This window comes from Mycotypha africana (assembly GCF_025528875.1).
Source record: "Mycotypha africana strain NRRL 2978 chromosome Unknown BDF20scaffold_8, whole genome shotgun sequence".
Classification (NCBI taxonomy): Eukaryota; Fungi; Mucoromycota; class Mucoromycetes; order Mucorales; family Mycotyphaceae; genus Mycotypha; species Mycotypha africana.
Genome location: NW_026515732.1, coordinates 1,340,534 through 1,362,383, shown reverse-complemented (window position 1 = coordinate 1,362,383; position 21,850 = coordinate 1,340,534). Strand labels below are relative to the sequence as shown.

The 21,850-nt window shown below is 39.2% G+C and overlaps 9 protein-coding genes across 9 annotated transcripts; 2 read left to right on the top strand and 7 right to left on the bottom strand.

Annotated features, from left to right (window-relative positions):
- Window positions 1-11: 11 nt before the first annotated feature.
- Window positions 12-1,859, bottom strand: BDF20DRAFT_824075 (major facilitator superfamily domain-containing protein; the record flags this gene model as incomplete). The annotated part of the gene is made up of 6 exons (XM_053077858.1): window positions 12-490; window positions 663-957; window positions 1,000-1,028; window positions 1,296-1,347; window positions 1,414-1,515; window positions 1,590-1,859. 6 exons carry the CDS (start codon window positions 1,857-1,859, stop codon window positions 12-14), a joined length of 1,227 nt encoding a protein of 408 aa, XP_052934365.1.
- Window positions 1,860-2,347: 488 nt separating this feature from the next.
- Window positions 2,348-4,796, bottom strand: BDF20DRAFT_667353 (uncharacterized protein). Its single transcript, XM_053075992.1, has one exon. It carries the CDS (start codon window positions 4,549-4,551, stop codon window positions 2,605-2,607), a length of 1,947 nt encoding a protein of 648 aa, XP_052934364.1. The 5' UTR covers window positions 4,552-4,796; the 3' UTR covers window positions 2,348-2,604.
- BDF20DRAFT_883671 (GDSL-like Lipase/Acylhydrolase-domain-containing protein) lies at window positions 4,767-6,257 on the bottom strand. Its single transcript, XM_053081812.1, has one exon. It carries the CDS (start codon window positions 6,213-6,215, stop codon window positions 4,812-4,814), a length of 1,404 nt encoding a protein of 467 aa, XP_052934363.1. The 5' UTR covers window positions 6,216-6,257; the 3' UTR covers window positions 4,767-4,811.
- A 914-nt stretch (window positions 6,258-7,171) lies between these two features.
- Window positions 7,172-8,742, top strand: BDF20DRAFT_961075 (major facilitator superfamily domain-containing protein; the record flags this gene model as incomplete). The annotated part of the gene is made up of 4 exons (XM_053084943.1): window positions 7,172-7,644; window positions 7,732-7,787; window positions 7,873-8,390; window positions 8,472-8,742. Coding segments are annotated over exons 1-4 (1,218 nt in total), but the record flags the coding sequence as incomplete, so codon positions are not given.
- Window positions 8,743-10,167: 1,425 nt separating this feature from the next.
- BDF20DRAFT_883662 (Pre-mRNA-splicing factor SPF27) lies at window positions 10,168-11,319 on the bottom strand. The gene is made up of 4 exons (XM_053081811.1): window positions 11,187-11,319; window positions 11,066-11,092; window positions 10,703-10,979; window positions 10,168-10,626 (listed from the first exon to the last, which is right to left on the bottom strand). The coding sequence occupies exons 1-4, from the start codon at window positions 11,251-11,253 to the stop codon at window positions 10,341-10,343; spliced, it is 657 nt and encodes a 218-aa protein (XP_052934361.1). The 5' UTR covers window positions 11,254-11,319; the 3' UTR covers window positions 10,168-10,340.
- An 824-nt stretch (window positions 11,320-12,143) lies between these two features.
- BDF20DRAFT_667193 (uncharacterized protein) lies at window positions 12,144-14,361 on the bottom strand. The gene is made up of 3 exons (XM_053075991.1): window positions 14,127-14,361; window positions 12,894-14,031; window positions 12,144-12,818 (listed from the first exon to the last, which is right to left on the bottom strand). Exons 1-3 carry the CDS (start codon window positions 14,178-14,180, stop codon window positions 12,310-12,312), a joined length of 1,701 nt encoding a protein of 566 aa, XP_052934360.1. The 5' UTR covers window positions 14,181-14,361; the 3' UTR covers window positions 12,144-12,309.
- A 2,944-nt stretch (window positions 14,362-17,305) lies between these two features.
- On the bottom strand, window positions 17,306-18,652 carry BDF20DRAFT_824372 (Metallo-dependent phosphatase-like protein; the record flags this gene model as incomplete). The annotated part of the gene is made up of 1 exon (XM_053077886.1): window positions 17,306-18,652. The coding sequence occupies one exon, from the start codon at window positions 18,650-18,652 to the stop codon at window positions 17,306-17,308; it is 1,347 nt and encodes a 448-aa protein (XP_052934359.1).
- A 418-nt stretch (window positions 18,653-19,070) lies between these two features.
- On the bottom strand, window positions 19,071-19,447 carry BDF20DRAFT_883650 (uncharacterized protein). Its single transcript, XM_053081810.1, has one exon. The coding sequence runs from the start codon at window positions 19,310-19,312 to the stop codon at window positions 19,154-19,156; it is 159 nt and encodes a 52-aa protein (XP_052934358.1). The 5' UTR covers window positions 19,313-19,447; the 3' UTR covers window positions 19,071-19,153.
- Window positions 19,448-19,530: 83 nt separating this feature from the next.
- BDF20DRAFT_883649 (NLI interacting factor-like phosphatase-domain-containing protein) lies at window positions 19,531-21,225 on the top strand. Its single transcript, XM_053081809.1, has one exon. The coding sequence runs from the start codon at window positions 19,566-19,568 to the stop codon at window positions 20,877-20,879; it is 1,314 nt and encodes a 437-aa protein (XP_052934357.1). The 5' UTR covers window positions 19,531-19,565; the 3' UTR covers window positions 20,880-21,225.
- The last annotated feature ends 625 nt before the right edge of the window (window positions 21,226-21,850 follow it).

The following is a 21,850-nucleotide window of genomic DNA, read 5'->3' as shown; positions in this document are numbered from 1 at the left end:
ATGGAAAATTATCACGACTTAGCGGTCGTAAGAATATCATGCAAATTTTCTGACGGCGATGATGCTATGTTTTGCTGCTGCTGATGCTCATGGAGGAGATCATTGTTTCTTTCTATTGCCTCTTCTTGAGACGATGGTTGCTGTTCCGCAGGATAACCTTCTCTGTCATGGTGAAGACGCCTCAAATCTCGCTTCAGGAAGACCGACGGGATGGCACCGCAGACAGACAAAACAAGGGCATAAATTAAAGCATGTTTCATATTACCTGGTGGATGGGCGGTAGGACTGGTATCCCTTAATGCGTCCAAAACGTAGGTGGTCACAAAAGAGCCAATTTGGCAGAATAAACAAAGGATGGAGGCACTGACGGCTTCAGGTACTGGAAAAGTGACTTCAGCAGCCAGTTCCAAGGACACGGGAAAAATTAAAAAGACAAAGAAGCCATGGAGGAAACAAGAGACAAACATGAAAGCATATGTATTGACGAGGTCTGGGATGGAGAATGAACAAAGGTGAGCTGAGATAGTGACTGATCTTTACACATGTTATGTTACCTTGGAGGTATAAAATGAGAGTGGTGACCACTGTCATCCATGTTGCCACTTGCAACACGAGCGTATGTCGGCCAGTCCAGTCAGTGATCCGTCCTGCTATCAAAGCACCACCGACACCACTCATGATACGTACAAAACTGGCCAAACCGACATCCTTGTTACTGTAGCCATACGGTGTGAAAATGTAATTGGTAATAGCCATGATGGAGGCGTACATACAGAAACCGATACTGAAGACAAACACCAAAAGGATGTAATTGCGATTAGAGAGTAAGAGCTTCAGACTCTTTCGGAAAGTGAGACGCTGGACTTTGGCACTTTCGGAAGGTGGCACCTTTGGACCAGCAGGAAGGAAAAGGAACGGAATACCACAAGCTGTAGAGATACAAGCTACGATCAAAAGCTATGTGGTGCGAGTATCAGCGAATGGTTTCACTCACGATACAACGAAAAAGGGCTTTACAGTACTTACGGCTTTTGGCATATCATCAGCCTGGACGGCAATTCTAGGTATGCAAAGAGTCGCCACAATCATACCTATGGGTAAGGCTACCAGAAAAGAAAAAATAAGGGTCAATTTTTACTTGATCCATTGAAATAAATGACACATGGAGAGTTTACATATCAATGTATTTGCTGTAACACGGTGTTTGGCAGAAAACCAGATGGCAGCAAACTAACCGATCGCCATTGGATATCAGCATTCTTTTTCAAATGGAAGTCATGTTCCCGAGTGATCACTTACGTGTGTACCAATGTTCATAATAAAAGGCTCTGCTACGGATGCTAGACACTGAGTCATGGAGGGTGGCATAAATTTTAGAGTGTTTCGATGTCATGATTGAATTTTTTTTCTTACCTGTCCAAACATGATGATACCATATCTTTGGTGCACAGGCGCAAATGTACCGAAATATCTGATCCAAGACCCTGCAATATTTGTTACAGCAGCTAAAATAAACTGAAGCAAGAGACATCAGAATACCATTCTTGATCCCACACACACACACACACGAATTTTAGGGGCAACTTTACACTGGTTTTGATACCGTATTTTTCAAATATCCAACCTGTACAAAAACCAATGGCAATATAAATCAAAGTAGCGCAATTGGACAGCCAAGTAATGGCAGAGAGATTGACTTGCATATAGTCAGCCGCCACAGAAGCAACAGGACTGAAAGTGGACCATCTCAAATTGATAGACATGTTCAATAATACGGCAAAGAATAAAACGATCCATGCCGAAAACGACGTTCCGTTGCTCGCATGCAGCAGAGACCTATGGCTACTGCTACTTTCCATCTGCAGCTTTCAAGTAGTGGAGGGTGAGAAGGTGATGGTACTGGGTCAAAGTCGAGAAGAAAAGCAAAGAAAACGTTGGTTTGTAAGGATAAAGATAAGTTATAAAAAAGGATACATGAAATTTTTTTTGTTCCGCTCAGTCAGGGAATTAAAAAAAAAAACCCCAAATCTTTCGCATTGATGGAGTTGGTGCTTAGGCCTTTGCCCTAACAAGCGTCGCATCTCCACTGCAAATTCTGAACCCCGCTTAAAAGAAAAGAGAAAGATGTCCCTCCTATGGATTTGTCGGTTTCTCGTATAGAGAAAACCAACATTTACAAATTGAACACGTATGAACATCTTACTAAATGCAAGCATTTTCTGATAAAAAATGGACACATTCTTTGCTACAAATCAATGGAAAAGTTGACGCGAAATAAAGAACGCGTTGGATAACGCTATGGATGAGTCTGGAAACTCCAGCCTTCTCTTTTCCTATTTAAAAAAAAGAAGATTTATTCATAAAAACTTTCTTCTTTTCAATAAAGAGTGAAGATGATTGGTCTAAGCAAATAATAACATGATATTGGGTGGTTTTGTGAGTCTTTTCAAGCAGCAAAAACAAGCAATGGGAGAGAGAAAAAAAGAAAAAAAAGAGAAACATGGCTTTCTAAGAGATACTTCTAAGTAGGGTGATAATAAACGCATAGTTAATGTATAGTTTAAATGGGGTTCTTGCCATTCGGACATGGAGCGGTTTGGACTGTCATTTAGGCTGTTCATACTTGGCTTCGTATTCCAAGACTTCCAACGGCGAGATTTGATCAGGCAAGCGATGCTTTCTGCGGTATTGAACAAAGTCCTTGTAAGTTTTCAAGTCCTTATTGAGTTCCATGCATTTCTTGTACACCTTCAACATGGGAGCAAAACGGCGTTTATGGTTAGAGAACCAATAAGTGATATTGCGAGAAGGCAACCCTGTCTTTCTATGGATTTCTCTCCTTTGTTCTTTTGTTAATTTGCTTGTGGTCAAATTATGAACATTACTGGTCATGACAGAGCGACTACTATGGCTGCTGGAATGCGTTGTGGTGTTGACAGCCAGGCCTTGACTAAACACTTCGAAAAAAATAGACTTTAAATAGAACGTCGTCTCACTGTCATAGGACGTTGTCGTTCTTCTTGTTTTCTTTGCTGCTTCGAACTCTTCTGCTTCCTCTAAAACCGTGGTGGATGCCGTTGGACAAATCTGTGTTGTCTTTTTTTTCTTTCTAGGGCATTTTTCCTCATCGTTGTCGTCGTTGTTGTTGTTGTTGTTGTCCTCTTCTTCTTGCTGTTGCCGACATGGATGAAGGAGGACGCCTGGATAGTTATTGGATTCATCGGACGGTTTTGTTGCCATTTCACTGTAAGGTCTCTTCTTCTTGCTGCTCTGGTGTTTTTGCTGGCTGGGCACCTTTTGTCTACTAGACGTTCCAGGTGCTTTCAGCTGCAGGGTTGCTTTTTTCTTGATTCTTGAGGCCATCAATTGCTGGCGAACAATGGTAGGATTCTTGGTGAAAAGAGGGGTGGATGGGTTCTTGGAGGAATGGGCAAGGTCACTGTCTGAGCTACTGCCGTCATCGGTTTCATAAGGAGGAGGAGGAGGAGGTGGTGGTGGTGGGTTGGGTGAGGGTGGAGGGTGGTTCTTTACAGACAGAAGGCGAGAAGAATGGAAATGACTCGTTTGAGCGATCGTCGTACTACAAGACGACGATGCAGGTGCGGGCGGAGAGAGGAAGGTATGTTCAGGTGAAATACAGTCCAATGTGGTGTTAGCGGGAATTAAATGCTGGTGATACATGATGGAATGAATGTCTTGATGCTCTGCTGCAAGCTTGTGATGGTCTCCAGAAACTGCTGCTGCTGCTGCTGCTGCTGCATGAGGATCGTCTGTACCGCTGCCGCTCTGATCTCCATTCAAGACGGCGGACAGAGCCTGGTGCTGACTTAAGAGGGTGGTGTTGGCGGATCTAAGTGTAGTGCTCGCCGTAGGAAGAGAGGTAGATGTTTGATGACATAAAAAGAAGCTGAGCTTCCCCGGTAGAGTAGGCCCATGAGGCTGCAGTTTGTATGCTTCATCGTGTGATTGAAGAGTGGCCGTTAAGCTTGATAAAGAGGAGGAAGGGTGATAAGATGCCGGCGATAGACAGTGTGAGCTGATGACGGAAGCCGAGGGAGTGTCCTTTGTCAAAGGAGGAGAGTCTGAATGAGCGTACGTATTGGATCCAAACAAATGTATGGAGGAAGAAGAGGTAGAGGAATAAGAGGTGGTGGTGGTGGTGACAGAGGACTCTTCACTGATCAAACTATTCGCATCGTTACTTGTCATATTCACCATGTTGCTGAGGGTAGCCGTACTAGGACCGAAGAGTTGGTAGTGATCCTCGGGTACCATCGGCTCCATCATACTGTGATGGCTGCTGCTGATGGACGGATGAAGAGCGATACCATAGTTAGCGGTGGAAGAAGCATACGTCTCCCATAAATGATTAAAGTCTGTCGCTGAAGGTGATAGAGATAGAGGTGCTGTACAAACAGAACCACTGTGGACCGAGAAGCTGTCTTTGCCTATTTCCTCGGTCTTGAATACAACCTCTTTCCCGTTGAACGATGATCTAGAGGCCAGTGTATCTTCATCAGACTGCTGATAAGCGAGAGTCATATTATCCATCAGATAGAATCAATGAGGTGAGGGGCGAGGGGAAAAAAAGGGAAGAGCACAAAAATGAAAAATTCTGAATAGTTCACAGAATCGAGGTGAGTATTAAAGTTGTCAAAATGAACCGTTACTGTCAAAATAAGATAGATCCATACATTTTGATGGACAAGTATAAAACGCGTGAAAAAAGTGCCATCACTGTCTGACAACATTTGAGTTTTTTATTATTTTTTTTTTTTTTTTTTTTTTTTTTTTTATTTTGCTCCCGTGCGCTATACTTCATTGTCCATATTCCTCAAAGGTCGAAACAGAGCTTTATGGTTCTTCTTTAACAAGCTTGAAAGTGCATTCATTTTAGCGGCACCCCGTCTTCTTGTCTTGCGAAGAAACAATAGAAAGCCAATTGAAATGAAGATAAGCCCGCCCATCATCAGATAGATATGGCTGAACTCGACAATGTGGTGGTTTCTACTACGATCTGCTGCTGATTCGGGTGCTTCATCGTTGTTATGTTCACTCGATAAAATCTCTTCTTGTTCGCTGACAATGTGATTCATGGCCTCTGATAACTTGTCCTCATTCAACTTATGGATCGCTCGTTCGATCTCGCCCGTATTTTTGGCCGCTTTGAACTTGGGTGATTTGTACTGTACATTTCCTTCTTTATACAAGTAGGCTTCTACGTCAATGTCATCCGGTAAATACGTCTCGGGGGCGAGTGAACCTGCCATAAGAATGCTGTTGGCAATGAGACGATGGATGCCACCTGTTAAATGCATAGAGTCCCACCAAACATAGCTATTCACGTCATCTTGACATTGACCTTGGCATATTTCCCAATAAGCATCGTGAGCATTCTTCAAGTCAAAGATAGCCGGTTGCGAGACAATATCATCAATCAGTTTATGCACATCTACCAAATCCAGTTCCAAATATTGGAGATGCTTGTTCATTTTCTCGACGTGTCTGGCCAGTAATTCGTCTAATTGATGGGCTGCCCTCTCCATGGCCTCTTTGTTCTTAGGATCGCTACTACTCTTGTTGCTGCTGCTGCTGCTGTTGGTGTTGGTGTTAGGTGAAAAATAGGGCATCTTTTCAAAAGGAGGTATGCCAAACACAATAAACTTGTTTGCTCCAAATAACTTGCGTATATTTCGAATGTTTGTACCAATACATTCCACCACTCTACTATATTGTTGTTCTTCTTCTGATGTATCTTTTGTCGTTGATGTTATTTTGAATACGTCATTCAATCCAACCCAAAATATAAAGACTGTCTCGTTCATAGCATCTTTTATATCGATGTGATCGGCTTGATATTGTTCGTAGAACATTTCGATTTGATCCGTGATACTTGGTATAAAAGTGTTTTCCTTAGGATATAGATCATTATCACATACTGCTCCACTAAATGCAAAACTGTACAAAGAAGCGTTCCATCCAACTGCTAAATTTTCGCTCCATAGCGGACCATTTGTTAATCTCTGTTGATTGCCGACATCAGAATACGAATCTCCAAAAACAACAATGTTATTTATGCGTTCATCAAGTATGGCTGATGTTGAAGAAGCATCGTTTTGTGCCGACACGAGTAGCCGTTGTGTAGCTGATAATATGAGTAAAAGCGACGGTAATATGAGTAGTGTTGTTAGTAATTTTGATATGGGTAATGGCATGCTGTTTGGGGGGAACAAGAATGAAATCCAGGAGCGTCCCCTAGACAAAAAAAAAAAAAAAAAATAAAAATAAAAAGAAAAATGCATTCATGATTGCATTAATTCAATGAAGGGCCGATAGCAGTCATGGCCTGAATTAAATATGGTGTGTCTATAGGCATCTTTATGATGCATCCAATAGTAAGAAAATATGTAGTAAAGGCCCATCTATTCCTTGACAAGACTGTTTTACTTGGTTTTTTGGTTGACGTCCTACCGAACTCTTGTTAAGCATTCCTTTTACGTAAAAAAAAAAGGGTTGCTGTTGTGACCAACATGCGCTTGTTTCGTTTTTCCGCAGGCTTTTCCCGTTTAGCACGGGCTGTTCGCCAATTGTTCAACCTATCATGTCTGTTGTCCTTTTTGCCACAGCTCAAGCCCTCTGTCTTTTTAAGGTAAAGCAGACAAAAAGATCCAATAAAGTGCTTTTCCGGCATGCATTTCAATATCCACACCAATGGTAAGCGCATCTTTATTTTGTTGACAAAAAAGGGCCTCTTTAATTTTATTCATTTGTTTTGCGACTTGGCGTTACCTCACATTAGCAGGTGTACCTGTTGAGTCTAACAAAAAAATGAATTCAATTCCAATCCATCACGCTTATCATAACAATATAGTTATAACGCTAAACACCAATACATACGGCATCCAGCCCCATTTCAAAGGCTCTGAAGGGCTATAGTACGTTCTGTTGAGTTGTGCTGAAGGCGTAAATGCCCAAAAAAAGTGAATGAATGTAAAACTCCATGAATCCGAATATCCACAACTTTTTTTTTGCCGATTAGCCTCAAGTAACTTGTATGCTGCTTATTATAATAAATTGACCTTTTTTCTTTTTTCGAAATTCTAGTGTAGTATTTGTTTACATAAGAAAAAAAAAAAAAAAGATTTTTTGATCTTTTTTTTTTTTTTTTTACAAACAGATATATATATATAGAGTCCGTTTTGTTTGTTATCATCAGTTTTATCTCCATATTTTCCTTTCTGTATCCACCCGCCCTTCTTTGAAGAGAATATATGGAGTCCAAGGCAGAAGAAGATCTGCCACACGTCAACAGCAATAGAGATACACAAGGTGCTTCAGATGCACTCACTGCAGATAATAATACCCTTCATCGCCGAACTTCTTTACCAGTGACCATTAGAAATGATAATTTATGCTGTGATACCAATAAACCATCGTTCACAGCAAATGAAATCGCAATAGACCAGTTTGTCAGCAAAGAACAAAAAATTAAAGTAAAAGTCAGTAAGCAACTGCCGCCCGATCTTGAACCTCGTGCTCGTTGTAAAGAAGAACAACGAGAAGCTGGACATTTTTTAAAAGAAAGGCAGGATATATCATGGAAGGCAAAAGCTGTTGTCCTATTCTCCATGTTGATCATGCCAGGTAATCTTTCAAGGCATATTTTTTTTTTTTTTTTCTTCTTGAACAGATGTAGCCTAACATTCCATGTTGAATTCGTACTTTTCGTAGTTGGCTGTCATTATATGGAAGCAACACTCGGTACACTCAAGACGACACTCAAACACGTAAGTTTTATCCATCCGAAACAAAGAAAGCACCTTCAAACACTCACTCACTCACTCACTCATTCATCCCCCACCTACCCATTAGTCGATGAATATCAACAATACTCAATTTAGTATTCTTATGTCTGCTGTCTCTGTCGTGAATACTGTCCTGCCGTTTTTCGCAGGTGCTTTTGCCGATGACTTTAATTCTTCCATAGGCACTGTGCGAGGAACACTCGCCACGAGCATGGTTATTTTTGTCGGCAGCTTGTTGGTTAGCGTAGCCGTCAATAACAACAATTATCCAATGATGCTTGCTGGTCAAGTCATCTATGGCCTTGGGGACGGTGTCATTGTCACGTTTCAGGAAGCCATCCTCTCTCGTTGGTTTCGAAATAAACAACTCTCGATTGTCGTTGGTATCATGCTGTCCGTGGCGCGGTTAACCAAATTTATTGCGAAAGCAGTGTGTTATCCCTTGGCTGATTACGCCGGCACAACAACAAGACCCGTGACAGTAGCCATGATTTTATGTGCGCTTTCTGTAGTAGCCAACATGGCCTATTGGTGCGTGATGGTCAAACAAGACTTTGCGACGTTGTTGGGAAAAGAAAAACACATGTTGGAACACACGTCCACAGTCCACTCTCACTCTCACTCGAAAGGAACAACAAAAGAGAAGGAGGACGAAAAGGCAAGTAGTGGTACCAAGCGTTACAAGCGTTTAAAGCAGGATGCCTTCCATTACAGCACTCTCCTTTACCTTCCTTCTACCTTCTGGATGATGCCTTGGCTACAATTTACCATGTCCAGCGTCCTGAGTAGCTTCACTGATATCGCCACCGAGTTTGTCCAATTTCGATTCAAAACCACGCGTGTCAAAGCTGGCTACGTCAGTAGCTTGACCCAGTTGGCTCCCATCGTTTTGGCTCCTTTATTGGGCCTTTATGCACATCGCTATGGTAAACGCTTGTATATGCTGTTCGCGGGTGTTTTGGTCCTCTTGACGGGTCTTGTTCTTTTATCCTATACATGGACGCCACCGGATGTAGGGATCATGCTCATCTCGATCGCGCTCTCTCTAGGCCCCGTGTCGATTCTCAGTAGTTCAGCCCTCCTCGTCCCCACTGAACTTGTGGGTGTGGCGATTGGACTGCATAAATGTAGTAATAACATTGGTAGTACGATTCTGTCCGTCATTGTCGGCTATGTGCAAGATTTAACCTTTCACGATGGTGACGCGTCGGACGATGCGACCGATATGGCGCATGAATACGATCGTGTCTTGAATGCTTATCTCGGTATCACGGTTTTAGCCTTGGTGCTCGCCGTCTGCTTCTTATGGCTGGATAAGAAAAAGCTCAATGGCTGGTTGCAAGTCAACCGAAAAGAAAGAGAGCGTAGACTGACAGCGCTGATACGCTTTTCTGAAGAACAGAACGAGTTAGACCTTTCTATCAAGGAACTTGATGACAAGCCCTCTCACGCACTTCAAGTCATCACCACCACCACCACCACCACCACCATCGTTCCACCACCTCCTACATCCACGATGACCGCTTACACCTACACTTACAATGATAAAGAAGGCGAATACGAGAAATTAAGAACAGAGGTAGGAAGTCAATTGAGAAGAAAGAGATCCTTTGTTTATATTGGTGTCTTTCTCCTCTTCCTTCTCTTTGCTTGGGTCGTCTTTTTCACTTTTGTTTTAATGCCTTTATACCAACACTATGATGTACGATAGTCTTTTCATCAACAAAAGCGTCAACATCTTATTTATTTTTTGCCATCTCTATTTATAACATCATTCATCCTTTGTACATAGTTCTTTTTCTTGCTATCTGCTGTACTCATAGACTACATGAAAAAAAAAAAAAAATGAATTGTTTTTTCCACATCACTCAGACAGATACTGTAAGCATGTAAATTAGAATATCCCTCATCCTCCATTGTCACTTTATCGCATTCTAGGAATCGAACTATAGACTGTAGAGCTTGGCTAATCTAAAGTGTGTTCCATCAAGAAAAAGTGGGCATCTATAAATGATATACCGCTTCTTTCACATTGCTCCAAACTGAAAAAAAAAAGGAGTAAAACATATCTTATTCAATCCTATTTCATTCTAGACATATAGCCTAGATAGATGGAGGTCGTGATATGGAATGGTTCTGGGGCTATTCAAGTGGGGTTTCAGAATAGTGAGTTCTTCTCTCATTCCATCGTTGTTCAAAACGTTTTGCTTTGCGCATATTAGGAAAAGATGATTTTATTAGGTTGAGAAAAGAGTACTCCTCGTCAAATACAAATTTACATTGACGGCATGTACGATGCTGGTTCTAAACTTGATATGGATGTCATTGCAAAGAGCCTTCCATTTTGTTCTACTTGTCGTCTTTTGCCCTCAACTTGTCCATTCTTTCCGTTAGACAAAATTGGATGTCAAAAAGTAAAAAAAAAAAAACAAAAAAAGAAACACTACTTTCACAGTTGATATAGGTCATCTTTTGGATAGTACATAATTTTTTAAAAATAGGGGATACACTGGCAACATTTATATACAGTTTTCTTTACTGTTTCATTCTTCGTAATTCTTCTACTTCATTTTCAAGAGCTGCACAAGCCAACTCCACTTGTAAATTCTGTGATATCAAATCTGACCATTTGTTTTCTAACGATGATAATGAGGCGGCTGCTTGTGTTTGATCTTGTTTACGCTCTCTATTGATTTCCATCATTTGTTGACGTAATCTTTCGGTCTCCTTTTTGACATAGTTGATTGAGGTTTCTAACTGATAATTGTGCACTCGCCAAGCATTGGCACCATACTTTGAAAGCAATTCCAGATTGAACATACTATGGTAACACGATCAAAAAAAAAAATGAGTTATCCTATTCTGGAATTCAACTGAAGGATGTACTGCTCATTTACCTTCCTGCTTGCGACTCGAGTTGTGATTTCGCATTGTCAACAGCTGCTTTCCAAGTTTCCACACTTTCTTTATCCTCATCCTCTTCAGGGCCTTTCAATTCATATCGTTTGGTATCCAAGGCATCTAAAGGTTGTTTTTTTGCGATACGCTCCATTTCTTGTTTTAAAAGCTCATTCTTCTCAAATAAATTGACCGTCAGAGGCAACTCGGAACGATCTTTTCTTTTCATACGACGCATTTCCTGTTCTATTAATCTCTCTACTGTGAGCTTTGTAGCTGGGAGAGCAATGAAAGAGATGGAAACAATGAGATGCTAGGAATAAAGAACAGATAACAAAGCTGATCGAAAGAAAGTAACTTACATTCATCGTCCACGTCACGATCAACATCTAAGCATGAAAACGTTCAATTGTAATTGTAAAAAAAAGTAAGTTTATGCAGGCAGTTAGAGCAGGCTGATTCAAAGCAACAGCAAAAACTCACAAGGAAGTGCATCAATATCCACATCGGGACGACTGGATCCAGCTCCTTCAATAGCGTACTGCGACATTATTCAATCGATAGAGTTGTGTGGTGACCAATGTTTGTCTTTGAATCAAAGAAGCAAGTCAAAAACTAAAAAGGCTGATTCACTGGAACATAAATTCTGGTGGATGAATAAAAAAGTCGGTTTCAAATTCCGCAATCTCACTTGTATTCTTTAGACTGTATTCCACAACGTAAAGAAAACATTGTATTATCTAGTAGTTCAATTGTGACTTTTTTGAGGATAAGCTGAAAGTGATCTAAAAGCGTCAAGCAAATAAAGCGAAAAATCCCTTATGAAATAATAAAACCTTTTTTCATCTTTTCCAAATGAAACGAGCAAAAAAGGCATAAGGGATCGCTTATGGTTTTTTGAACGTGAACTGTTGAACCAGAACATCTTTTTCTATCAAAAGCATGCAGCTGATATAAACCATAGCCTAATACCGTGTTCTATTTTTTTTACGCGTAAAAGCTGCTTTCGGAGAGGGACGGGAAGCCAAGTATATAAAATGTTGCGCTTAGAATGACAAGAGAAATAAAAATCTTTACAAAGTCCAACCATTTTTTTTTCCATGCGTCCATTGGCGACTAGAAGCCTTGCGTCCAATGAATCATTACAGACAGAATGAGTGCCACTGTGGGGGGGGGAGGAATACAGCAAAAGCACGGGCATCTGTATCTCCTCACTTCATCATCTAATGGCAACGGCTTGTAGATTTTATCTGTCTATCTATTCCGCCACATCTGTGCTTATTGGAAAGGTAATTTTTGTAGGACAAGAAATCAATCAAATACTATTTTAATGTACTTATGCATTGCTTCTTCATTGTTGCATTGGTTGGTACGTAAAAATTAATACCCTTATTATCAGGAAACCTGCACAATTGCATATCACTCTCCCTTTATACGCATTGACGATAAAAGTATAATATATTAGTTTTTATTCAACTAAAATGTAGTGTATTTACAAGTTGTGTGTATATAAAATGATTTTCAATTTACAAGCTCAAAAGAGGGATATCAATACAAGTATATTACAAAGAGGCAAAAATGAAAAGTATTTATAAAATGTCAAGTGTTAGTCAAATTCTTGCTTCAAACTTCTTAAACGTTCATTATAAGCGCTCGCTTCTGATTGTAAAAAACTCAATCGTTTTTCTATCTGCTTCAGTTGCGAATCGACCCATTGCACTTCTTCTATATTTCCGTCGAAAAGAGAGTGTTCATCATGGAAAGATGGCTTGTGTTCTACTGGCGCTGAAATAGGTTTTTGATAAGGATGCTGGGACGGCGCTTTGATAACTTCTATGTGGCGAACAATACGTCTCAATCTGAAAGCCAACATGGAGTGGGTTAAGAGAATAGCGATTAAACCAATACATAGGATGTAGGACCATTTGCGTTTTTCAATGGCATTGATTCTCTGTTCCTCCTCTGCTTTTGTAGGTATTTGCAAGCTGTGAAGGATATAGTCACTATTTGGATCCTTGGCAAGAAGTTCTTGAATAAGATCAGGTCGGTGCAATACAGCATTGAGTCGGTTATAGAGCCTAAATTGGTCAGCAGCAGCATTTTTTTCAATGATGGCTATCATCAATTAAATCGGAAAATGAGCATACATTTCAGGGCCTGCAAGGATAAAAATTATTCTTAAAGACTTACAGCTCGTGAAATTGCTTTGTGTAAAAGCAACTTGAAACGTTAGCAAAACATGCACCTTATCTCTATGTACGCGGGTGATACACGTCCTGGATTGAATGGAATAGATGGCATCCATAGGCATATCCGGCATAGATTTGGTTGCTGTTATACAACAGTAGTAAGGGAATTTTCGATGGGCTTTCTTTTCTTGAAATAAAACCTTGACAATCTTGGTGCCGGAGGTTGCGCTTTTCACTCGACGTTTTCCAGTCACTTCACGACGACCATGTCGCCATTCTCCATCCTGAACATCTTCAAAAGCTTCGTAACGTTCCAAAAAATTGCGCAGGAAATCACTATCACATAAGAGTTTGAACATAGCTTCTACGGTTCCGGTATAGATCTCGTTGAGTGCAACATGATGGTATTGTTCATTATTGATGGTGCATGGACAGACACGGGACTTTTTCAATGGGACAACTTTCATTGGTTTTTTTCCCTGTGATAGTGTATTGTTCATTGCGAGAGCGGGACTGGCTGTGAGATTCAATCGCGATGTGCCGTTTGTGGTTGTTCTAGGCTTCGTTAGCACTGAAGTATCAGCAGGCGTTGTATTAGAATCAGATGCAGCACGAGGTCTTTGTTGCTCTTCCAGTTTCGTGGCAAGAAATGTATCCTTTTCGCGAGCCGCCCCATTCAGAGTGGTGTCATGTCCAGGGGAAGAATGCGAGGTGTCAACGCCGGCTTCTTTTGTTATTCCCACCTGTTCTTTATCGTTTTCAATTTCCTCCTCCAAAGAAGCAGCAGCCTTTTGCAGCCTTTGTTGTTCTATTAGATCTTTTTGATGCTGCTCAAACGAGTCCTTATCAGTAATCAACAGAGGCGGGGTATTAAGCATGATGGCTGAATCTGGAGAAGAAGCTGCCAAAATAGTAGTATCGTTAGGGAGAGCCAAATCATCATGATTGTCATTGGCTGCTGCGGGCAATACTACGGAGGTCATATCGTTATGATTTTCTTCATCATCGGCGTCGTGAGCAGAAGCCTCTGCTGGTATGGCTATTGAAGGAGTAATAGATGAAGCCTTTTTGCGGAGATCCCAAATTTTGACCATTTGATCATAAGCTTGATCGCGACAGAGCAAAGACGCGAAAATATGCTAATGAAAAAGGAAAAGAAAAAAAAAAAAAAAAAAAAAGTTGGGTATGCTTATGGCGATGTTTGTTAATAATTGGTTTTTTTATGATGACTTACAGTGGCTGCTTCTGTTTCTATTAGAATACCATTAGGTATAATTAATGCTGTCATTCTCTTTTCTATTTTGACTATTTCAGAATATTTTACAACAAGCTTTCATTGAGAATGGCTCAAGTTAGGATAATTTAAATTTCAATTAAGTTGCTGCATGTTTGAAGTTGAGCTTACATTTGTGACGAATCCGAAGATATTTGATTTGAAACATACATGCTGTTCCGAAACGTACAAATGACCTTGTAAAAGGATATCTTTTTGCAACGCACATTTGTAAACTGCAATAAATATGGGTTTCAATAACTGTGAATTGGGCTTTTTCCTTGCTTTAATTTGTTTTGAATTTGGACATTCTTACCATCGATAAGTATGTCGTTTTCATCGATTGTCTTGAAAATAGAATGAAATTCTTCATTCTTCTTTTGTTTAGCTAGTTCAAGTTCGCAGGCTGTAGCTAATATACCGGGCCTCTCAGACCCGCATAGCACATCAGCTCTTGCTAAAGCTGCTGCATCAAAAGGCGCTGCTGATGTTGTTGCATTATCTTGATTTGCTGCACCCAATGGCTTTGTTTCGGCAGTTGTTGGGTCATATTCGCGATGTTCTTCGTTCGCGAGATAATGTCCGGTTGTCTCAATAGAAGTTGTGTATAAGGATTCGTCGTCTTCTTCATCCAACTCGCTAGAAGAGCCTTCTTTCTGAATCGTAAAAGGCCGTACGATAGGCACTCCTTTACGATTGAATGATAAGCTTCTTCTGGTGCTGTTCTTTTTTTGATGCTGATGATTATTGTCGATGTCGGTATTATTCGGTGATATCATATTAGGCATCGTATTATTGTCAATGATACTGTTTTTTCGTTTCGCATCCATAGAGTTACGTTTGGAAGGGTCTAAATTGTTACGCACCTCTTGTACCATGGATCGTGTCGTATCTTTCACTTTGCTGAACATTGTAAACGTTTTACTCCGCTTATGATTTGTTTGTATTCGTTGTTATCGTATTAGCAATGGATTTAAATTTATTGTCGGTGGCAAAAGTGGGAATGACAAAGGATGGAGTATAGAGATGAGGAAGAAAGAGAAAGTAGAACTAGACGACACAAGTCTCAATTTTTCTATAAAGTGTTAATTGACCTTTTTGATTTTCTGTGTAGAAAAAAATTGATTTTTGCTGGGCAACTATGACGTCGAGATTTCGATTTACTGTATTAAATTGATTCAGTTACAAAAAGGCATATGAAAACATCGAACTATATGGAAAAAAGGAAATCAATGAAGAAAAACCTGGCTCGCCAAGTATTTTCACATTTGAATTGAATTGCAAGCATTGTGTGTTACTTGACTTGTCTATACTTTCATGGATTAAATTTCTTGCAGCGCTTTTATTCAATCAGAAATTGATAAACCATGCACAGATCAATAAAATTATGTGCTTCCCAAATCGCTCAATTTGGAAGAGGGACACACGTTATTACAAAAGGGAAATAGAAGTTCCTTTCCGCTTTTTTTATTTGTTACTTCCGTAAAAAGTATGACAAAAAGAAATGTCATTATTATCCCATCAGATCCATTTTAACAATACTCTGTTCATTTGATTTCCATCATTATCCGTGAGGTCTTTGCAACTGGTAAAAACCTTGATCTTTCAGAAAGACATTCATGAACCACTAAACAACTGAATCATAAGCTAGCCTAAATCATGAATAACTACCGCATAGAATCTTTGCTCTTGTGCCCTTTAAGATTATTTCACTATGCCACTCAGATATACCAGTGCCTCGATATGAACTATCTTTATTGAGTCCCAAAGTTTTCAAAAAATTAACCGGCAAAATAAAGAGTTCCAAACTACTTCATCCTCTTTTGAGCACCGGATAGTACTAAATCTCTTTGATTGCATTTATAAATGTTCCAAAGGAACATCAACCAATAGCAAAATCAAAAATTTCTCAACAAGGCAACCGCGGGTTCAGGAAGCCCCATCTGAAACCATTATGTCTACAATTAGGAAGGATGCCGACCCAATTATCAAACTATCATACAACTGCACACATAATGTTATTCCTCTCATGTGATTCTTCAGATACTATGTCAGTAAGGATGAAATTGAATTATAAAAAGTGGTTTTGAGTTTTTGTATGCATGTAGATATACGCCAGTTGCTCATATAGTACATCAAAGTTGTTTATGAGTATAATTCAAACCATCTTTTTCTATAAATTGATATGAGGTTATTGATTCAGTCGAACCAGGGAATTGCTATAATGATGAAAGCCTGGCTAAGCCTTTAGAAGCAGGATTGATGGATTCAGTCAGACATAGTTAAAATCTTGATTATTATATCTTCTTTTAAACCTATCAGTCATACTATCAATTGCTAAAGTACGGTAACCTGTATCAGTTCGCACACGAATATATAAACCTTATCAGAAAGGGAAATGCGATACTCATCTATCCACAGCAAAAAAAAAGAAAAGCTGATATATTTGAAGATATGAAATTGCTGCCTATTATCCTCACACAACACCAATGGACCTATCTTTTTTCGATGCTCAAAGCTATCAGTCACATGTAGTTCCATTGTTTTGATCACGCCAATACAATATCGTTAGTCATGTACTTTCGTGTTCGTCTACCAAATTTATACTCAGCGATTTGCTACCCACCTCCTACATAAATGCGGTTGTTTTGATGATCATTGACATTCATGTGAATTTTGGTCAATAGCTAGTATATTCTCGATTCTCTCGGTTGTAGATTAATTTAACAGGGTATATCTCATTCTTTGTCTACGTTGCCTTGGCGGCTTTCGCTCGGTGTAGAAATCAGTATTACCTGCTTGAATGTAATAAGTGCTTTTAGTCTCTGTAAGTACTGTATAGGTAAAGGACATAAACGGTAATAAGCAACAAAGTCTTGATCAATATGCTATGGAATTTTTGTCCTTTCATTCTTAAAGTAAACTGGCCGTGAAAAAGATCATTGTAAATAAATTAAATTTGGGACAACATCGAAAGATTTACAGAAAAAAAACAAAACATAGTAATGTAAGAATATTGATAAATATGTACACATTCAAAAATTAAAGAGGTAGATATTGGTATTTGATAATTATCGCTTGTTGAACAAATATTTTCCTTGAAAGGCATGATCATCATGCTAATGGAAGCTTACTGTTTCTTATAAGGGCTGGTTGGTATTTCCTTCGGCTATAGCTTGTAAAATATTTTCTGTTTTATCAATTGTTGCCTGTTCCAATGGTGATGCGGTTGAAGCTTGCTGTTTGGCGATCAAAACGGTCGAGTCAATTTTCTGTCCATTTACATCAAACATCTCCCAGTGCAAAGACCAGCTATCCATTTTCCCGCTTTCTGTTTTCGCTGGTGGTATAAATTCTAGTACAACGAAATGAAAATCTAAGAGTTTGGCCTCGTACATTCCCCAATCTTTCACTTGCTCGTAGTCAATATCACCACCTGCGCCGCCTATGATGGCATACGAAATTCCATTTCTTTCACCACGTTCATAATTGTGTTGATGACCAGAAATCACTAAATCCACACCACCCTCCTCAAAGAGCGGAACAAATCGATCTTTAATAAATGCTCCCCATTCACTCTGTCGTAATTTGAACCAGGCTTCCGGTTCCCAGTATTCTAGAAATGGCGGTACATGGACTACTACAATCCGAAACTGAGCTGCTTTGAAAAGGTCGGATTTAATTTCATCTTTTAGCCATTGATCTTGACGTTCCCAATCTAAATTGCTATCTAAAATAATGAATCGGGCAGTATTGTTGCCGAGAGAAAAAGAAAACCATGGATCCGCGGCTTGTGACCGTGTATATATATATTCGCCCGTCGGATCATAATCGTGATTGCCGTGTGCATATATTAAAGGCATACGTTGAATGAGATTATGAGCGGTAAGGGGAGCAGCGAAATCTGTCTGCCATTGTCGTAAAGAAGGATAATTCTGCACTGCATCGCCAGCGTGTAATAAGAAATGAGGTTGCTTGCGCTGAGGTAGCTTTCTAATTTGTCTCAGTATAGCTGAGAAAGTGAGAAGCCCAAATTGATTATCGGCCATGGCTGCAATACGAATAGGCTCTTCTTGCTTTTCTTTTGCATCGGCAAACCAATGAAATGTATATTTGGCAATGGTTTTTCGTTTTTTACTCAAGACATTCCAACTACTGATACCGTCGTCATTGTTGCCTTCTTTTTGTCTGTCCTTTTTCACAATATCAATTGTATAATGTACAGGTCCTGTATGTATGAGTGGTCCAATAGTGGCTCTATAAAGCGTATGAAACGAATCTATCACCTTTGGTTTGATCGGTCCAATCGTTATCTTTTCGGTATTGCTATTGCTCTGGCTGCTTTCAGGCCAATAGGACAATATCATGTCTTTATTACTCATGCCACAATTCATTTCCCAGACAACTTGAACATGGTGGGTATCTTGGACGTATAACATAGGCTGTTTACGGAGAACACCACAAGCCACATAGCCTCGATCAAACATGGTATTGTTCATCTTGATCTTGACAAATGTCATAAAGTTGGATATGACGCCTTGAAAATAGTAGATTAGAAATAATATGAGACATACAAGTAGGATGAAGATTTTTTGATGCTGTCGGTACCAACGAAGTAACTGTTGCTTGTTGAATTTTGAAAATAGTGATGAGGAGGATTTGTCGAATTTGTAAGGAGAACTGTTGGTATGTGTTGGGTAGGGAGAAGTTAACTGTTTGTATGAAAATGATACTGAGGAGTATGGCTCGTTAAAGTCGGCATTGGGATAAGACCTCATGTTGGACTCATTGACAAAAAGAATTGAGGGAGGGCTAAGATTTGATAAAATAGGCAACAGAATGAAATTGACAAACAAATGCAAGTGAAGGTTAAAAAAAGATCGGCTGGGAAGCCGAAACAAAGCCTGTCCTTGTGCGTTTCCTTTTCCCCGCTCTTCACTTTTACTTTTTGTCACTTTGATGAGTGCGTAGAGCAAGAACAAATCATGTTAACAGTGTTGGCCGGTAGGTTTTTGTCTACTTCCTGGGCTCGTACTAATCAACGTACTATAATGTTTTTCATAAAGTGTATCATTTTTCGCAATACTTACAATTTGAGGTTTGTAAAAATCTTTATTGAATGCCAACATATATTGCACTAGAGGCATTTACTGTCCGTTGGAGCAGTCCACATCAGATAAAGCGTTTTAGCTGTTAGAATACTCGATAGTCTAAATGTAGTTTACTTTATCTGAACTGTTTATACTCTAAATCGAATGTAACATATTCTGTAATACTGTACGATTCAAATCCTGCATAAGCGTTATTTCAAAAAGTATAAAAGGAGGTTTGTAACTTTTTGTTTGTTTTGTTGCTCTTTCTTCCTGCTTTTTAGTGGTTTTTGTTTGTCACTTTTAAAGAATGAAATACAATCAATATACCGATAACTTCGATGCACTGTATGACATTGTTGATAAACACACAATACAGTTTTTGAACGAAAATGCAGAAGCAAAATTTGCTTTATCGCCTAACTACATCAGTCTTATGAAGGAACCGTCCATCTTTCATGCGGAGAGCTCGATAAGCCAGAAATTGCTGATTCTCGATCTAAAGGGAATCTTTGTCTCCCGCGGCACAACTAAGAAAAAGGAATTGGAGTTTTATACACGTCCTTACACTAAAGAATTCCTTTCTTTTGCCGTCAAGAACTTTACTGTCATGGTCTGGAGTTCCTGTATATCAACTTACACTAACTTTATGTGCGATACAATCTTTGATGAACTGCATCCAGCTGGATTAATTCGGCCCCTCATCGTTTGGGATAGGTCTAACCTTGAATTAACACCCACAGAATTCGAGCAAAATTTGGGTACCGTTAAGGATTTACAGAAAGTATGGAACGTTTTACAACAATATAACGCGAAAAATACAATTATTATGGATGATTGTTTGTTTAAATTGCTTAGACAACCTTATAATGCGATTTTAATCAACACATTTGATCATAATGATCTACGAAGCCCTGATCAAGAGCTGCTAAATATAATTCAATATTTGAAAGTGTTAAAGCATCAGAGTAATGTTGCTAATTTCATAGGGAGTAATCCGTTTGATCATAAAACTAACTATGATGTTCAGCAGACAGCACGCGATATGACAATGATGTATTATTCAAGGACTTCTGTAGGACTCAACAGAATGGTAATAACAGTTGAAATAGAAAAGATGGTACAAGCCGAGGAAGCCAGACATGCTGCAGCAATACAAGAACAGGAAAAACGTAGAAAAAGAGCAGCAGCAAGAGTACTGAAAAAAAAGCATGCCGCCATTGTAAAAGCAACAGAGTCAGAACAATTAAGAAAAACAATAAAATCGGCACCATTAAAAAAACCACCCAAAGCTCGTCCAAAGGAAGTTCTGCGAGCGATATTCAGTCGTCCCAACACACTCATCAATCAGCTACAGAAAAGGTTCATTCAAGCTCTTAAAGACGAGGTGAAAGGGGATGTAGGGACTTTTATGACTCAAGCAATTCAAGACATAGTAGAAGTCATCGGTTCAGGTGCTGACTTTTCATCCCCTCCAGTGCTCAAAACTGTCGAAATGATCTATAATAATATTATAACTGAGCATAGGGAACATATGGCAAGAATTCATAAAATTGCGAAAGCAAACATAGGAATGAAAGAGAATATATTCGACATCAAGCAGAAGCCAAAGGATGAGTATTAAAAGCTTTACCTACAGCAATCGCGTGCGTACACAAATCCCATCCTTATATAGTTTGTCATTATTCAACAGAAAATTGTTAATTTCATCGTTAAGTGTTGATTTTCGGTATTATTTATACAACTTATTCCTCTTACCCAACGATTCATTGAGAGTATTATTGTGATTTTTCCTATGCTTCTATCTTTGTTGAATTTTGCGATGCTATAGATCTTTGAATAAATGCACTAGGTGGTTCCATTACTTTTCTTACTATATCTTTAAAAAAAAAAAGGAGAAGAAAAAAGGACAATCTAATACTAATTATGGTACGAGATCGGTAGAACGGAAGAAAATCAAACAGACAGGCAGAAAATGAGAAGAACTAAACGGAGAAAAGACAAATTGCGGTATAAGGGCAAACATAACTCACTCGTTGTTTTATGTACTTGCAGATAACTTTTAAAAATTAGAAGCGATGTAATGAATTTGCAAAAAGGATCGAAAAGAGCTTACTCTATGAACGAGGGACTGCTGTAAAACAAAGCTACTGTTCATTGTAAAATGATTTGACTAAGGTCAAATAGATAATATACGCTATGAAATTCGATGTACTAGAGTGAGAAAAAGTAAGTACCTGTTAGTGTGCATGCATTTTAAAAGTAAATGAGACTGTAGCTAACCTCGGTCCGAAATAATGTAACATCTAGAATGAATATGCATAGATAACCTCTAATTATCAGCTTTTATAGAATAAAGGATAAACAGCCATAACATGAAACAACCAACAACCCCTTCCCTCTCGCACCAACCCTTCTTTTCCACGTTAAAGCAATTGGAAACAGTATACGAAATATAGACTATTGTAAAGACGATCAAGTGCATGATGCGTTGAGTTTAGCTTATCCAGGGACTCGGACCTGAATAAGAGTAAATTAACTACTCGTGCTTTAATCAGTTAAACTAGATAGGCTGTTATGGGAATATTGGCCTAA

Bases quoted from the DNA above. Each gene is read 5' to 3' on its own strand.
- BDF20DRAFT_883662 (XM_053081811.1), bottom strand. From the start codon at position 11,253: ATGTCGCAGTACGCTATTGAAGGAGCTGGATCCAGTCGTCCCGATGTG. The intron at 11,093-11,186 runs GTGAGTTTTTGC...TTTCATGCTTAG, and splicing joins GGATATTGATGCACTTCCTT to ATGTTGATCGTGACGTGGAC. The intron at 10,627-10,702 runs GTAAATGAGCAG...GTGTTACCATAG, and splicing joins CTCGAGTCGCAAGCAGGAAG to TATGTTCAATCTGGAATTGC.
- BDF20DRAFT_883671 (XM_053081812.1), bottom strand. From the start codon at position 6,215: ATGCCATTACCCATATCAAAATTACTAACAACACTACTCATATTACCG.
- BDF20DRAFT_667193 (XM_053075991.1), bottom strand. From the start codon at position 14,180: ATGACAGCATTAATTATACCTAATGGTATTCTAATAGAAACAGAAGCA. The intron at 14,032-14,126 runs GTAAGTCATCAT...CTTTTTCATTAG, and splicing joins TAGAAACAGAAGCAGCCACT to CATATTTTCGCGTCTTTGCT. The intron at 12,819-12,893 runs GTAAGTCTTTAA...AATTGATGATAG, and splicing joins ACAAAGCAATTTCACGAGCT to CCATCATTGAAAAAAATGCT.
- BDF20DRAFT_667353 (XM_053075992.1), bottom strand. From the start codon at position 4,551: ATGGATAATATGACTCTCGCTTATCAGCAGTCTGATGAAGATACACTG.
- BDF20DRAFT_883649 (XM_053081809.1), top strand. From the start codon at position 19,566: ATGAAATACAATCAATATACCGATAACTTCGATGCACTGTATGACATT.
- BDF20DRAFT_883650 (XM_053081810.1), bottom strand. From the start codon at position 19,312: ATGCCTCTAGTGCAATATATGTTGGCATTCAATAAAGATTTTTACAAA.